The sequence below is a fragment of the Eleginops maclovinus genome, chromosome 19 (genome assembly GCF_036324505.1).
Source record: "Eleginops maclovinus isolate JMC-PN-2008 ecotype Puerto Natales chromosome 19, JC_Emac_rtc_rv5, whole genome shotgun sequence".
NCBI classification, from domain to species: domain Eukaryota; kingdom Metazoa; phylum Chordata; class Actinopteri; order Perciformes; family Eleginopidae; genus Eleginops; species Eleginops maclovinus.
This window is the reverse complement of record NC_086367.1, coordinates 13,695,217-13,712,139: the sequence shown is the minus strand read 5'-3', so window position 1 is coordinate 13,712,139 and position 16,923 is coordinate 13,695,217. Positions and strand designations below refer to the sequence as shown.

Below are 16,923 nucleotides of genomic sequence, written 5' to 3'. Positions count from 1 at the left end.
CACCTTTTAATATATATTGCAGTCAAGTGCAACACTAACACAAACTACTCCCTCAATAATCAACATGCAGGTTAAAATCCATGGTTCTCTGATAGTGTCAATCAAAACATGTTGTTTATATCCATTTTTTTAAAGCTGTTGCATTCGATTGCATTACATGTTACAGGTGCACCTAATATAGTGGCAACTCACCGTATTTATCTCTCAATAAATTACACAACATGATAAAAATCAAAGTTGTTGCACCCTGCTCCTCCTCTGGCTTAACTTTGAGTCTCTCTCCAGCTCCCAGGTAGGCCACCAGCTGAGCCAATCGTATCCTCGGAGCCTCAATTGACAGTTTGGCCCCGCCCTCGGTTCACCTGTAATCCAATCCGGTTGCCTGTCACAGGTAAAACCGGCCTTAATTTCTCAGCATTGCCCAAAAAAGCGAGAAAAGCCGACAAAACCCGTTCTCTCACTAGGGAAACCTTGTTTGTTGCCGCGGCCCTCATCCAGCGTTAGTGGCTGAGTTTTCTACGTAAAGAAGACGGATCGGATTTTCAGTACCAACTAGAAAGTCCAGTTCGACCGACCGAGATGTCACAGGAGCATGACAAGTAAGTTGTCCTGACTTTCCACTTTAGCCTGCATATCGACCAGGAGTCCCTATAAGCTTGTATTATTGACACTAAATGGATTTTGTGTTTTTGTTGTGAGTTCATGGCACGAATGGATTTTAAAAGGTCATACTGTGGTTCACATCTGACCTGCAGCCGCTGTCTGGTTTTCTCACATCTGATATATTTTGTAGGATTTTTTATTAAGTGTATTTTTTAAAGGTGAAGTTCACTTTAAGACTTGGCTGCCAAGCGGGGCAGCGATAATATCTTTATTTTCCCATGGTGTGCGCGCATTTCACCTGTCATGTTCAAGCCTGCACAGGTGTATCTTCACCTGTCGTGCGAGCAGAGGCGCCTGTCTGTGAGAATAAAAACGGTCCCGTGATAGCGATGCCTGGGCGGTTTAGTGTTTGATTTCGCTTTAAGCCCTTACAGTTATGTGGATAGTCTTAACGATGTTTGTTCAGGAATAAATATGGACCCGAGCAAGGAGCTGTCAGCTAAAGAAAAACTGACGAAAAAGTGTCATATTCATGTTTGGAATCAACAACTTCACTGAAAAGTTTTTAAACAGAGAATACTTTTTAGGTTAAATGCTTCGCTCATATTCTGTATGTTTTTGAGGGCAATGACAAGGAGACTTCGGAGGGGAGTGAAATCGTACACCGGCTAGGCGTTGGCTCGACTTTACTAACAGAGACAATGTAAGCAAGCACAGGACCATATGAGGTTTTAGAGGATTTTACTCGCATGTTTTGGATGTCAAAACTGTAAGATACATGCACTGTTAATGTTAAATAAATGTGGGGTTTCTTCATGCTAGGACATATTAAGAGTGAAAGTCTGTGAATCCATGCTTGATCACTGGCTTTAATATGAAATCTAATATTAATATCCGTCTGAAGGAAATCAAACTCTTAATTTGTTGTATTAGTAATGAATAAGATTTTCTTTGAGTTTTATTGCAAGTAAACAAAGGGTCTTATCAGGTTGCCTTTTATGAATAGCACAATTAGATATAGGATTACTAATTATCACTTTGCCTTGACCATTGAGAAGAAAAAAGCTGTTTGTTGTAGATACTCAGCATGGAAACTGAGCCAATCCGTTTACACTAAATCATTATTACTTTGGTGTGGCTGAAAATCAAGCAGATGGATTTGGTGGAAGGGTGACTGAAGGCTTGTCATTTCCCAAATTTTACAAGTAAAGCTAATGAAGCTTTAACAATAACAGCTTGAGTAATGGCTTAACTTTGTGTTCATTTTGTTGCTTGCTTAACACATCTTAGTAAATAGAAGATGAGCAAACATAACTCTAAATAGGTAAGTTCAGTGGTAACTGTTCAATAATTCTCACTTATTTTAAATGTATCCTATAGTCCTTATAAATGAAAGGTGTTTACCTGAGTTAATGAGCTCACAATAACACATTAAGACAATAAGTAGCAGATGAGACATAGAAACTGAAGCTGTTGGGTCCTGTTTGCAAAGCAATGACTCTAAAGACCTCACAAGACGGAAGAGGAAGAAACAGGCTGTGACTTTGAATAAAAACTCATGATTCTCTTACAAAAACAGCAGCATGGCGCAGGAATGTGGCAGAGTCAGGTGTGTCACTTGCGGTCAGCTTCTCAGCCAATGAGAAGTCCCAGAGGAGAAGCGTAGAGTTGGCGCACTAGACGAGCCTGTAGAGCATCTTTCGCTCTGGACAGCTCGATGGTTGGATTGGCTGAGATTGGTTGCACAATCATTGAAAAGCTTGAACAACAAGTCTAACAGATAAAGAACATACAGGGTTGATCTTTTGCTCTTATAACCTGTTTGTCTGTTCTGAACAAGGTTGTGATTGTAGCTCTTGGCTTTGTGAACTTGTATGAAGTCAGATAGGAGATTAAATCTGTTCAATGCTTGAGGAGAGGCTCATAAAGGGTGACACAATATATAGATTTTTCAGCTCCAAGTCAAGTTGCACAATAAAACACATTGCGAAAGAGGGAATTTTTGAGTTTGTTGAAAAAGAGTATCAGTAGAAAAGTACACTTTAAAATGCTCTAATTGAGGCAAATCTGAGGACACTTTAATACCTCTTTACCTTTTCATCGTAAATAATATCATTTTCACAATATTCAATGTTATCACATATATTTACCTCAAATGGTGAAGCCCTATCATGAAGGGAGAAATGAGAGTAAATATCTGCTTTTTTAAACATGAATATTAGCATCCATAAATTATATATGAGAAAGTGTCTGTAATGGTTTGGTCTAAAGAATCATGTGACAAAGTGTTTGCAATGCACTGGAAATAAGCGTAACATCTTGATCATTAGTTTGTATATATAACCTATGACAAATTCTCTCTTGCAGTAAGCGTGCGGTCAAGGTTCTGCAGAATGAACCGGGTTATGGCGGGCAGCGACGCTCCTTCACCACAGAAGATGAAGCCTGGAAATCCTTTCTAGAGAACCCGCTGACGGCCGCCACCAAGGCCATGATGAGCATAAACGGAGACGAGGACAGCGCCGCAGCTCTGGGCCTGCTCTACGACTACTATAAGGTAGAAAACTAATGATGTAACGACCTATCCATTCAGGAATTCTCCAACTTTCTGAGCAATTCTCTCTTGAATTCTCAGTGGATCTGGAAGCAATCGAAAGTGCAAATCTTAGGTCTGGGTATTAGTTACCAAATCATCACATGCATTACCTATATGATCTTACTCTGTACTGACGATGGACCGTGAAGCAGCATCTGTGAGGCAGAGCATGTCATGTAACTGATCTATAGACAGCAGGATGATTTGGCTTGTTGGAAGTGATGTGGTCAGATGCTGAGCGGCTGTGTTTACCCTCCTATACAGGTGCCCAGGGAAAAGAGAACAATAACCCAGAGCAAGCCAGAAGCCCAGGTCTGTGATGTGGATCCTAACAAAAGGTAAGCAGCAGCCCTCGCCTAGTACCACCCCCCTTTAAGAATTAAAGCTGTGAAAAAGCAGAGGAGCTCTCTCACAGTTTTTCAGTTTTGTGTGTACCTCTGTATTTACATGAGTGAGTAGGACAGAGGGAAGTCTTAACTTTTTAAAATCTATTTAAAACTGCACACATGTTCATTTTTGGAGGAGCAAATTGTGCATCCCAAAAGGTATTTACCAAAAGATTAATAGCTTTGTTTTCAGCTCTTTAAGAGTCCAGACCTGAGTAAAACATATTCACATTCAGACATAATTAATAAAAACACTGACATAAAAGTGAAACATTAAGCTTTAAAGTCTCAAAAAAGAAGACAATAATTAATTTTGAGAGTTGTTCACACATATGCATACAGTATAAAACAGCAACAAAAGTAAGAGTTAAAAGCAACAAAATATAACTTAAACATATAGAATTAAAAAAATGTTTAAAGAATACATGTCAGGAATGGTTATATTTTGATATGAAAGAGTTATGATATGTTAGATTTAGCTTATAGAACTCGTAAACTGTCATTTCAAGCTACATCGTCATAATTTTTTTCTATGCTGCAGACACCAGATCCAGGCTGGACACTCCATAGTGCAACATCAGGAAGGGTGTATGGAGAGCAGGATCCAGGTCCTCAAGGGGCCCTTCAATATTCTCCAGCTGGCTGACAAGAGAGCCCAGTTCCCCTCCCCAGGTCTGTTCACATTCAATAACACAAATAGCTTCAAGGAGCTTTTAAAATCAGAAAACCTGATTGTTAATTTGCTGATTTTTTTCTTCTCAGACACAACCGTCACTGTTTCTGTTGCTGTGCCGAACTACCCGTCCGTCAAGACAGAGGTGCCCTCCCACGGCTTCTCAGTGACGGTGCCAAACACCTGTGCCGAAACCGACGTCTTTGACCGCCAGCTCAACCACAACACGGTACAGTTCAGCCCCAGCACCCAGTCCCGCACGCCCCCCGACTCCACCTTCTCCGAGAGTTACAAGGATGGTTCCCAGGTGTGTGTTTCGATCCCCCTCTTTCTAAACCTTCCTAATGCTCTCCCTCGCTTTCCTCTCCTCTTCGCTCTCGGATCTCTCCCAACGCACAATGGGATATTCACCTGATCCCATGGAGCCAGCGGTGGGCTCAGCCTTCCCTGGTTTTATTTGAACATGCCAAAATAGCGGCCAGTGTGTTATTATGCCATTGTCTCACCAACACAATAAAGTGCTGTACTTTTCTCCTACAATAGCCAAAGCCCTTTCTCTCTCTTCGTTTTCTATTTAGCTGGAGGGGAATTACCTTAGCATAGAGTAACCCAACAAAACCCCTGTACAGGAGGGGGTGGGGGGGGGTTAGCAATGTGAGGGGAGAGCCATTGAAACTAAAAGAAATGGGGATGATCAGATTAATTAAATCTACAGAAACTGTTAATTCAGACCAAAACTGGGAAATGTTATACCTTGTTTCCTGCCGATTTTGATATTTCTAACTAGTAATTATGTTTAGTTCATTAATACATTTTTGTTTACTTGTATTTGCATCTTTATTTATCTATATAAGTGAGGAGGGTGATGTTTTAAAGCCAGTTAAAGAATATTGTGCTTTATGTGGGAAAAAAAAGAACAACATGTTTATTTACTTATATTACAATGATCCCTGTTAAGTATAACAGATATATGTAGAGGCTCATAAGTTGCTGTTACTCTTATATCTAGTAATGAAGATAAAATACTGTTTTAAGTGGTGGAAGAAAGATAAGTAAATCCCTACGGAGTGTGAAATTATAACAGTCCCCTGGTGAATTATAGAATGAAATGCATCATGTTTAGTATCCTCTTTTAGCTGAGCCTCACTTCACATTCTCTATCTGTTTTTCTTTGTGCTGCAGGTGTTTTCCTTCCCAGGAGATCTCCAGTTACGCATGTCCTCCATGACGCCTGAGGACTACACTCAGTTTAACACCATGCCGGGGTAAGTTGCGCTGCCGCCAGCCCACCGTCCGACTTCCACCGCCATTCAGCTTTTTAACACAACACTGCAGAATGGCGTTATTCATGGCAGTCACAGGGGAGACACCAGACTCCTCTCTGTGTGAAAGACAAAAGTCTACACACACGGGCGCTATATGGCCCTACACACTGATTTCAACGACTGCACGGACTAAATGAAGCGTGCACCATTGTCTAACATATATCTGTTGCATTGTCATCCAGTTTTAAATACAACAAATGCCTTGTATTCATGTTTTATTGTTGCCTTATTTTAGGAACAACTTCGAGTACACCCTTGAGGCTTCCAAGTCTCTGCGTCAGAAGACAGGAGACGGGACGATGACGTACCTCAACAAGGGCCAGTTTTATCCAATCACCCTCAGGGAGGTTGACAACAAAGGCATGCGGCAACCCATCACCAAAGTCAGGGTAAGTGAAAAAACATCAGAAATAAACCTGAAACAAGACACAACATACGATTACATAAGATCATTATTATAAGATAATTGATTTTTCATTGTGTGTGTTTTCAGAGTGTAGTGATGGTGGTGTTTGGAGAGGAGAAGTGCAGAGATGATCAGTTGAAGCACTGGAAGTACTGGCACTCCAGACAGCACACTGCCAAACAGAGATGTCTAGACATTGGTAAGAACCTTATTCTTTTTTTCTATATTCCATAAAAAATGTGTATTGATAGGTAAAAGAATAGTCTAATAAACTAAAGAGTAACACCTGAGACACTGCTGGTACACAGACGTTGGTGATTTTAATGATTCATTCCTGGTTTTAACGTGGAGAAACCAGATTAAGCCTCTTGTGTCTGCACAGTTAAGTGGCTGGTTGAAAGGGCAGCTTAGCAAGAGCTGTCAAGAAAAGGTGTGTTGCTAAGGATTAATTCTGCGGCCTTTAAAACCTCAGCGTGTCATACAGTTACTTAGTGAATAAACATAACGTTTTATACGGAATAAACTGGTTTAGCTGTACATCGCTACCTGCTTTAGTGGCAAGCCACTTCAGACAAGAAACATCATTTTATTTTATGCAGAGGCCAAGGTTGACAGACTGGGCTAATTTGCAACAGGAGAAGTTTCATGGTGATATTTATAAGTTAAATTCTCTACAATATATCCTATTCACCTGCAGTGTATTTTCTTAAATGAATTACTAAACTCTCATTTTATCACAGCTGATTACAAGGAGAGCTTCAACACCATTGGCAACATCGAGGAGATTTCCTACAACGCGATTTCCTTCACCTGGGACACCAACGAGGAGGCCAAAGTAAAAGAATAAAATATATTAACACAAACACAGCTTGATATATACACAACTGATGGACAGAGCTGCTTCTAAAATCACTCGTGTAAGAACAAGCACAGTTTCCTTTTCTTGAACTCTTAATGAGCATTGAACTTTTCAAATACACACATACTGTAAATCCTTAAGACAGCACTAGACTCCTCTTCTGTTTTAAGGTCTTGTGTGTTCTTTTGCCTCAGACCAGAATTAGGGTTTCAGTTGTTAACTTCCCTTTGTCGGTTTTGATTAGCTGCTTTGTTCATTGTGATCTTACAAAACAGTTGTTAAAGAAAATGGGGGCCTTAAAGAAGAGTTAAGTAGCTGTTCATGGTTCCTCCCCTCCTCTTGTGTGTTTAGCCTTGTTGCGTAGAGACGTATTAGTGTGTAGTTTACTTGGCCCGTCCACCTTGTCTGTCACATCTATTGTGATGCTGCGTGTTGAGGTATTTCAGACAAGGGCAACAAAAGAGTGCAGGAATGAGGAAACTCTGCGGGGGGACAAGGATTGAGTTGGACAGACAGATAACAAATAAACCAAGTAGGAGAGGAGGAGCTCCTGTCCTCTCTCCCGCTCTTGATTTTCTGTTTTTTTGTTAAACCTCGTGTCACTGATCCAGTGTCAGCCTGAGATGGAGGACAAGCTAACAAACAGAAGAGACAACATGGCGCCACGCCTCATCTTCAGGGTCTTAACTTAAATAAAGTCACATGCAAAACCTCCCTCGCTTACACACACACCAGGATGTGGGTCTAACTGTCTCATGACTTGAGGCCTTTGTCCATAGGATGTTCATCCTTGTGTGTGTTCAATTCTCCTCTGTGTGTATTTTCGGTAGCACCACCCTTCCATGTAAGTGTGTGTGTGTGTGTGTGTGTGTGTGTGTGTGTGTGTGTGTGTGTGTGTGTGTGTGTGTGTGTGTGTGTGTGTGTGTGTGTGTGTGTGTGTGTGTGTGTGTGTGTGTGTGTGTGTGTGTGTGTGTGTGTGTGTGTGTGTGTGTGTGTGTGTGTGTGTGTGAAAATACAAGAAAATGTTAATCTTTTAACAATAATCGTTCATACTAATGACTCCAAATAATAGTTAGTTTCTGGTTTATAAAAATAGTTTTACTGTTTCTACACGCAAATACAGCAGAACATTTAAAAGAAACACATCTATAAAACAGTCTACAAGCATGCTTATTTGTATAGTGTTTATTTACGCTTTGAAATGTAATTTACCATCAGGCACACCACATTAGTTAGTTGCATTATTTCGGTGACAGACTTTGACATTTGAGTTACTGACATTGAGAGACTCAAATTAACATATAACTTCAAATAAAAACAACTTTAAAGATAGAGTTGAGTTAACAAATGTAAGTTTATGTGAATTTTATTCCGACTTGACACACTTTAATCTTAACATTGTCATTATAAATAAATCCCGCTCGGTGCGTTTACTGATTAATTGACTGTGTTAAAAAATATGTTTATAATACGAGTGATACCACTTGCTTACCATCTCTGTTTGGTGCTTCCAAATGCTGTGTTATTGAAGTGTTTTGTTGACACAATGATAACCTGTTTTCAATACAAGCACCACGAGGACAAAGGAGCATCTCTTACGTTACAAAACAATTAACCTGTGATACTAACATTGACCAGTGGAGGGCAGCACAGAACACTGGATGAGGGGACTAAACTGCAGAAAGCCATCAGTGTTGCACAATAATGATACAATGACATCCTAGTGAACACCAACATTTGACTTGAATTGACAACTCTTCCAGATGTTTTCATTGGTGGAAGTACTTGGAAATGACTGTTATGCAGAATGGTTATTTTGTTATGGAATCAATATAGTAGGGTAGAAAGTAGTTACATGAATTAGAGAAACATTTAATTAACTTAAATGTGTACTTGAGGACAGTGCAACTTTGTACAGTTAGCTATTTGTGCTTTTAACACAACATTCCGCCTTCCTTTCTCCGCAGATCTTCATCTCCGTCAACTGTCTGAGCACCGACTTCTCCTCCCAGAAGGGCGTGAAGGGTCTTCCTCTGAACATTCAGATTGACACCTACAGCTACAACAACCGCAGCAACAAGCCCATCCACCGTGCCTTCTGCCAGATTAAAGTCTTCTGTGACAAGGGAGCCGAGAGGAAGATCCGAGACGAGGAGAGGAAGCAGTCCCGTCGGAAAGGGAAGGTCGCAGATCTCAACCCCAGCCTGAGCTGTGAGTCCCTCAGGAGTACTTAACTCACAACATATTTTATCCTATTAATTCTCAACCATAAATTATCTTTATCAAGATATCAACTCTTCATCAGAGTTGTCTGTTTTTCTCTCAAAGATACAATAATATATATATATATTTATCAGAATAAGACTTTGATATTTCCTCCAGGAGTTACTGGAAACAAAAACACAAAAAGAGAGCAAACATTTGACTCACTTATGTATATAGACACACAACTTGCTCATTGGTAATGGAACTGCAACAACTAGCTGATCAACGGAGAAATAATCTCCCACTTTTTTCATTCCCTATAGTTGTTAGTCATCTTTTATGTAAAAGTGACAACAAATGTTCATTCAGGCATCTCAGATATGGACATTTAGAGATAAGAAGGTTAAGTGACATACTGAAGATGATCAGCAATTTAATTAATAATGAAAATAATTGTATCATCTGTTCTCAATGTGTGAATTACCAACTTTTTGTTATATCACATTCGCTGTTAGAACTACACAATGACACTGTCCGTGTTTTAGGACGTGCTGCCCCCAAGTGGACATAACAATATATTAATAGAGGTTTAATGTTTTTGAAGATTTCTCTGTGCTGAAATACACGCTTAATAAATGATTTAACTACTTTGTTGTGTCTTTTTCCTCCTAGTTGTGGATGTCAAAGTTCCCATCCTGCAGAAACGCAACGATATGACCATCTTCAAGATGATGAACGACCACGAGACGCAGCCTGTCCTCTTCATCCCTGACATTCACTTCTCCACCTTCCAGCGCCATGTGAGTGCCATTCACAGACACAACACACTCTAGCATGTCCCACCAGTCATTTCCTACCATCAACATTTGTTTTGCTACATTTACGTAACATCCGTAGCATCTTAAATGGTCTATAAACATGTTCTGCCTAAACCCACTCATCAACCATCTGGGTCGAGGTGACCTGCCTGCCTGCTAGTTGGCAGGAACAGTGAGTCCTTGTTTCAAGCTCTGATAGGAGTCCTACACACCGACGGATGTATTTCAAACTGCTTACTCACATGATGAATCATTAACCAGTGACTCAAAACAAACCCAGGATATGTTTGGATAATGCCGACTCAATGTGAAGATGCCTGACGTGGCGGAGTTTCTCCCCGGCCAGGCTTTAAGCATGCAAGCAGTCTATCAGGTTTTTATCTTCTCTGAGACTGAACTTTGGTTCTTCCAGTCAGGATGAACACGTCACATGACAGAAGTGTGTGGGTGTGTGTGCATGAACAGGCCTGCCCTCGGTTTTTGAGATTCTTCATTTATAGTGACAACATAAAAAAGTTATGTTTCCCCCTCTCTGTCCCTCTCACTAGGTTAATAATGCTACCAGCAAGGGTGAGGGAGGCACAGGTTATTTTGGGTGCTTTCGATGACATTGAACCTGTCTCGAGTCCTATCAGTTTATGATAAAATCTGAGTTTACTGGGTTCCCTCTTACAATAGAAATCTATTAACAGCATTGCAAGCGATCAATACAGTCAGAGAGCTGGATGGCTCCAAAAAACAGCTGCTTTCCAAGAATTACATAAAGAAAACAACATATTTGACTGATGTTTATTCCAAATATTGAAGTGATTTCATGCACACTGTGGATTACCGTATAACATTATACTTCATATAAAACTATTTTACAAATCCTACACGTATACTATATATATATATATAGCTCTAAATTTATAAATGGCTAAAAAAATTAAGAGACCACTCCAAATTTTTCTTAAATCTTTATCTCTACATGTATGGCAGCCATTCCAGTGTCTGTTGAATTTCAACACAAACAGAAGTAAGTAGTTTATAAAATACAATAAAATGATAATAATAATTTAACTCAAAGACATACCTATAAATAATAAAACAAGAGAAAATTATAATGCTGAAGTGGTCTATTTTTTTTCCCGGGGCCATATATATCGTCTCTGTATTTGTATACACTTTTAGCACTTCTAACACTTATTATGTTTTTTAAATTGCATTTCTCATCTTATGTAGAGCACTCTGAACTGCCTCTGTATTTGAAAGTTGATATAGAAATACAATTTATTGCCTTTGCTAAAAAAAAAAGTACTGGGCTGTTGACTTTGTCTTTGACCTGGCTGGCTGATTAAGCTGTTGGTTTGCAGAGATAATACAGCAGCAGTTGCAAGTTATATTATTTATAAAGTTATATTTAAATGTATCCTAATGTCTATGTTGATCCTCCATATAAATTAATTTCACTCTCCGTTTCCTCTGCAGCCTTTCCCAACAGAAGATGGAGAAGACAGGTGAGTTCACTGAGGCCCTGATTTCATGCTTCTCACAAATGCTTTTAAAGTGGTTTTGAACTGGGTCAACCTTTGGCACCTTCCTAGTAAAAGGCATACAGGGATGTTGTTTCTAGGAAAGGCCCATGGGGCTTTGTGTGAGTTGTATACCCTTTTAGCTGGTTGTACTGCACGTTAAACAGTGATTTGTGTGTTTGTGTGTCCACTACAGCTCGGGCATGAAGAGATTACCCTTCAGTGACGATGAGTTCAGTTCACCCCCAAACAAAATGGCGAGAGGAGAAGAACCAAAGAAAGGTAGTGTGTGTGTGTGTGTGTGTGTGTGTGTGTGTGTGTGTGTGTGTGTGTGTGTGTGTGTGTGTGTGTGTGTGTGTGTGTGTGTGTGTGTGTGTGTGTGTGTGTGTGTGTGTGTGTGTGTGTGTGTGTGTGTGTGTGTGTGTGTGTGTGTGTGTGTGTGTGTGTGTGTGTGTGTGTGTGTGTGTGTGTGTGTGTGTGTGTGGTAGTGTAATATGTTGAGTTTTCAAATGTTGATCAGGTGAGTTATGCGTTTCTCAATGTGTGCGTGCGCGCTAGCAAGTCTTCTGTTCGGTGTTTGTCACACACACACACACACACACACACACACACACACACACACACACACACACACACACACACACACACACACACTCTTGGGGCCATGTGATTATTCAGGTCTTTCAAAACACTCACACACGTGTCTACAGCCTGCACTGACCTAACAAATACCAGTGATAGCTACGTGCACACACACATGCAAAGAAGTCTATGCCCTTTCCCCTATATCCTATTCATAGGCATAAAGCAAACTTGGATGCACAAAATGGAGTGTAGCTAAAACCAGTTGTAATTCAAATTCATTTTCAATGAATCTGCATAATACATGCATACAGTCATAGCTTCCAAAAGCCAGATAGGGCTGCAATAGTTTTGTCTGGAAACTATCTACGAAGAACTTGTAACACTGATCCGACCACAGTAAGGTTTCAGAGGATCTTCAGATGTTCCTGTTGCACAAAATAATATACATTTATTGAGAGTCTTTCACCTAAAGATATACTGCGTACTTTCATCTCATTCGGCCTTGGAAAAGCCATTCAACTGAACAACCCCAGACCCAGGTCTTTGAACTGCTCACTACCTACTGTTTTTTATTTATTTAACCAGGTTAGTCCTGTTGAAAGAACACATTGCCAAGAGTAGTAGGAGCTTAGTAGGAGTTTTGCCAAGAATAACTTTGTAAATAAAACATTCCAATGACTGAGGTGGCTTGCCACACTATACAAACATTAATCTGTATACATTTAAAATTAAGCATTACAAATTTAGTTGTATTCTAACTTAATTTGGTTAAGACTTGGGGGAAATCTTTTCACATAGGTTTCCATGTTAGACATTTGGCAGTAGTGTGATGGTTTGAAGGGGATAATGCCAACATTAAAACAGTGAAGGAGATACTGCCAAATCTGCCAGTGTGCCAACAGCCTCCATGACGTACATCTCAAACAAAGTTATTAATGGCGGCTCCAGACCACAGTGAACTCTGGCCTACTGTATATGCTGTAGCATTACGAATCCCCCTTTATATAGTCACTTACAATTATTATTTATTACTATTGGGTTTAGCTCTATTTTAGAGCTCAAACTTCAGAAATCTCCTGTGAATTGTTAGGTCTCTAAATATTTATTGTATTTAGAGATATTGCAGCTCCCTGCAACAGGTTGCAAAACAATGCAAGACAATCTATTTAGAGCATGATCTATTTTGAGGAGAATAAAAGGTGGGTCCATGTTTGAGTGTGCTTTCTAGGTGTGAATTGTGTGGGCAATTGTGAACCCAGTGCCAGTTTTTTTTTCTCTATGAGTGTCTCAAAAGTCCCGTAGTAGTGAAATAAGTTAATATGGCAAACAGTATTTCAGTAAATTTTTAAATATACTAATGGATTAAACATAAGTGTGCTTGAGCGTTACTTCTTCCAAATCGAGAGAAGGTAACCCTTTAGCCAACAAATCAGTAAAACCGTTCAGACTGGCGTAAACACAAGCTTCAAGCCTGTCATGGACTTTAGGCTGAGGCCAGATTTGGGTCTTGTTGTTGTGTCCATCCCATGAACAAATGTGCTGTGCTTTGATCCCTACTTGTCTCTTCTTTCCCTTTCACCACACAGTCTTGCTGTACGTGCGCAGGGAAACAGAGGAGGTGTTTGATGCCCTCATGCTGAAGAATCCCACGCTGAAAGGCCTGGTGGAAGCTGTAAGTTGTCCTCAGTTCACTTAATGTTTTCGTTTTATGCCGAGACCAAGTTCTCAGTGTGTCTAAAAGCCATAAAACCCACTAACACCTACAAACATCTGGCTTTTAACTTTGATGTGAAAGGTTACAATCTGCATTGTTTCCTGGGACGAATGATTGCAGTAGACATGTGTGTTTATCTGCTAAAAATCAACATGGATTTTGGACAACTAAAGCCACCAGAATCAATTGACAAAAGGAGGAATGAAATGTTAGAGGGATTGAACGAGAGACTGAGTAGTAGCAGATATAAAAACAAGAAATAGCAAAACCACTTTGATTACTAACCCTGCTTTCTGGTATGACATCAAAAGTGACACACCAGGGGGAAAAAAACGATGGGCATGTTAGTCTAGCATTAGGAAAAGGAGTCGCCTATTTTTTCCAGGATTTCAAAAACCCTGAATAAACATGCACATTTTGGAAAAAGTGTATGTCAAATAAGCTGCAGGACACCCATAGGAAACAACGCAGGGAAGAGTGAGTAAAAAGAGTGAATTGGGGACATTGAGAAGTAGAGAGAAAGGGTGTGTGTGGGTTAAAAAATGACACAGGCAACTAAGGGAGGGGAGGTATGGGAAAAAAAGTTGGGGAAAAGAGGATGTGGGGAGGTCCTGGGGAGAGAGAAGAAGAGGAGATTGTGGGAAAAGGGTGTTTTAAAAATGCAAAGACAAATAGAAGAATAGAAAGAGGCTGGGTGGAGATTACTTTAGGGTACAAAGGTAGTGGATAGGGATTATAGAGAACCAGGAACAGGTGAACCAGGTGTCTGTAGAGGATTACACTATGTTATATTTTCTTTCTTTAAGGTTCTCTTAATAATTCAACATTGATTTGGGTTTCTTTTTTTAACCAGATTTCAGAGAAGTATGAATTACCTTTGGATAAGGTTGGAAAAGTCTACAAGAAGTGCAAGAAAGGGTGAGTCATAAACACTGCACTACACTGTCTGAACCTCTGTGAGCGACCAAACCCAGCATTAATGAACACAAAATAAACTGATGTATTCTTCTGGTTTTATTATGCACCTTATTTGACTTTTCTGATTATTATTTGTATAGCACTTTTAATCTAAGAATCAAAATATTTAGTTAAATAAAAAAATAGTAAGACAAAGGGTTCAGGGTTGCAGAGCAAGCAAGACATTTAAATGATCTGCAAATAAAAAAGACATGAGGCATAAGATATCATTTAAAAGAACCGTATTTTACACTTTAGTTATCTTTAAACTAATGAATAGGTCACTAACGGCCATATGTGTTTGATAATAGGATCCTAGTGCACATGGACGACAACATCATCCAACACTACTCCAACGAAGACACCTTCCAGATCACCATGGAGGAGATGGGCGACATGTATAAACTCACCCTCACTGAAATCTGATTGGATGACGTTGGCGATAAAGGACCAATGAAATGGAGCTGTCAGAAGAAGTGGTTTACACGTCAATCTACCCAGTGATTATGGACTTAATCTGACACTTAAATCATGTTGTCTTTGTGCTGCATTAATTTGAACAGTCAGGTATTTTTAAAAAGCCACAGCTCTTGATGGATCGCAACGTTGATTAGATGTGTAAGTTATACATTTTGATTCATTTTTAAAACCTTTTTCTGTGCATATGACACAACAAGTGAGGACAGGTTTTATTGTATACACATTTATTTTGTATTCAGTAGGTTGCACCTCAAAGATTTGTGCCTAATTTTGTAAATGTTTGTGCAGAGCATTTGTGTTGCTGCTATACCTCATGCTATGTAAGCAGCAGTGTTTCTTTTTATGAAGAGAAACGACTCGTCCTTCCCTTCCTAAAGCCATAGCACTGATGATTACAATCTGTAAAGTTTGGTATTTTGCGCACAAAATGAAGACAGCAAATTGTTGATAAAGCCCCAGTGGTTCAGTGTATTAATACTAAACAACATGGCAGTATTCAGTGTGTAAAATGATCTTCAAGCGTCATACAATTAGGGTAGAATATTGTAAATGATCGTGATTCTTTCTTTAGTGTAGGATACATGTTTGTGAATGAAATTACTTACTGATTTTTCATCAGGTCGATATAAAAATGGCCTTTATGTGAGTATTAAATTGTCATTTAATACATGAATAACAATGCTAAAAAGCTTCCCTGTAGAGTAGGTTTCTGAATGTTGATGAAATAGGTCAATAAATGTGTAGTGCAGTCAGGCTGTTCTGGAAGTGCAATATGATATTAAGGTTTAGACACATTCAGAAGAACATCTCCTCTATTGCCAAAAATAAATTCATATTAGTTTTAAAAAAAGGAAATATTGTTGTAAATAACCACTGAAAAAACTGATTGATATGACCTCTCCTTTTGTATCTCAGTACTTATTGTGTATATATTTATTAAGAGAATGGATGTGGGTCCTCGTTTTTTTTTTATATATCCAAATTTCTATTATACCTATTAATATAATGTTTATTTGCTTTTTATATGAAGTTACATTAACATTACATGTCAAGGGACAAAAAGTTATTAACACGTTTTTATTGTTGTTGTTTTTTTGTAAAGGATTTAATGCACAAAGTGCCCAATAAAGGCTCTCTAGGATACCTTCTGCTGTTTGTTGAGACTTTTTCTACCTTTTTGATCGTTTTACATATTTTATACCTTTTGAAACACATATTAAAAGCAGCCTATCTTGCAACAGACTTGTAATATGTAAATGGTTTGAGTTATAGTAGGTCTGTCTGTGGCTGAGGTGTTGAGCTGCAACAGATATTAACCGTGCCTCTGCCAGTGCTTTCTGTTTCTGTCCACAGGAACAGATGTCTGGGCATCAAACCTAAACCCGTTCACAGGAAACGGCCATGACAGCCTGCTGCAGAGAAGCTGCTCTGTCGGAAACCTGGCCATTTATTCCTGCACTCACCCTTTGGTTAAAGTAGCCTATTTGATTTTAGCCACACTAGTGATGTGGCTCTAAAAAAAAATGTAATGTCAATCAGCCAGTCCATCCCTCTGTTCTAGAAATATCTGAACCTTTGAGATGGATTGCCATGATGTCTTGATGCAGACATTTATGTTCAGTAGACCAGGTCTGGTGGTCTACTGACTTTGTCTTAAAGCCCCACTGTGAAGTTGACACAGTTGTTGGTGATAAAAGTGAAACCTCATAGAGCCACAAGTATAATTATATGAAGTAACATATGAGAGTAAATTACCCCCTAAAAGGCTAGCCTATATATGTTTCTATACATCTTTCTTTCTT

General features: G+C 39.3%; 1 protein-coding gene across 3 annotated transcripts; it reads left to right on the top strand.

Annotated features, from left to right (window-relative positions):
- The first annotated feature begins 403 nt into the window (after positions 1 to 403).
- On the top strand, positions 404 to 16,264 carry grhl1 (grainyhead-like transcription factor 1). 3 transcript variants are annotated; one of them, XM_063908698.1, is made up of 16 exons: positions 404 to 599; positions 2,971 to 3,160; positions 3,464 to 3,537; positions 4,127 to 4,257; positions 4,348 to 4,487; positions 5,441 to 5,523; positions 5,819 to 5,972; positions 6,077 to 6,188; positions 6,730 to 6,824; positions 8,816 to 9,059; positions 9,726 to 9,853; positions 11,342 to 11,370; positions 11,582 to 11,667; positions 13,557 to 13,642; positions 14,538 to 14,602; positions 14,953 to 16,264. In XM_063908698.1, exons 1-16 carry the CDS (start codon positions 580 to 582, stop codon positions 15,065 to 15,067), a joined length of 1,752 nt encoding a protein of 583 aa, XP_063764768.1. In that variant the 5' UTR covers positions 404 to 579; the 3' UTR covers positions 15,068 to 16,264. The 3 variants fall into 3 exon arrangements, with proteins under 3 accessions (XP_063764768.1, XP_063764766.1, XP_063764769.1); XM_063908696.1 differs by having other exon boundaries at positions 4,348 to 4,565; XM_063908699.1 differs by lacking the exon at positions 404 to 599 and adding an exon at positions 642 to 1,306 and having other exon boundaries at positions 4,348 to 4,565.
- Positions 16,265 to 16,923: the final 659 nt, after the last annotated feature.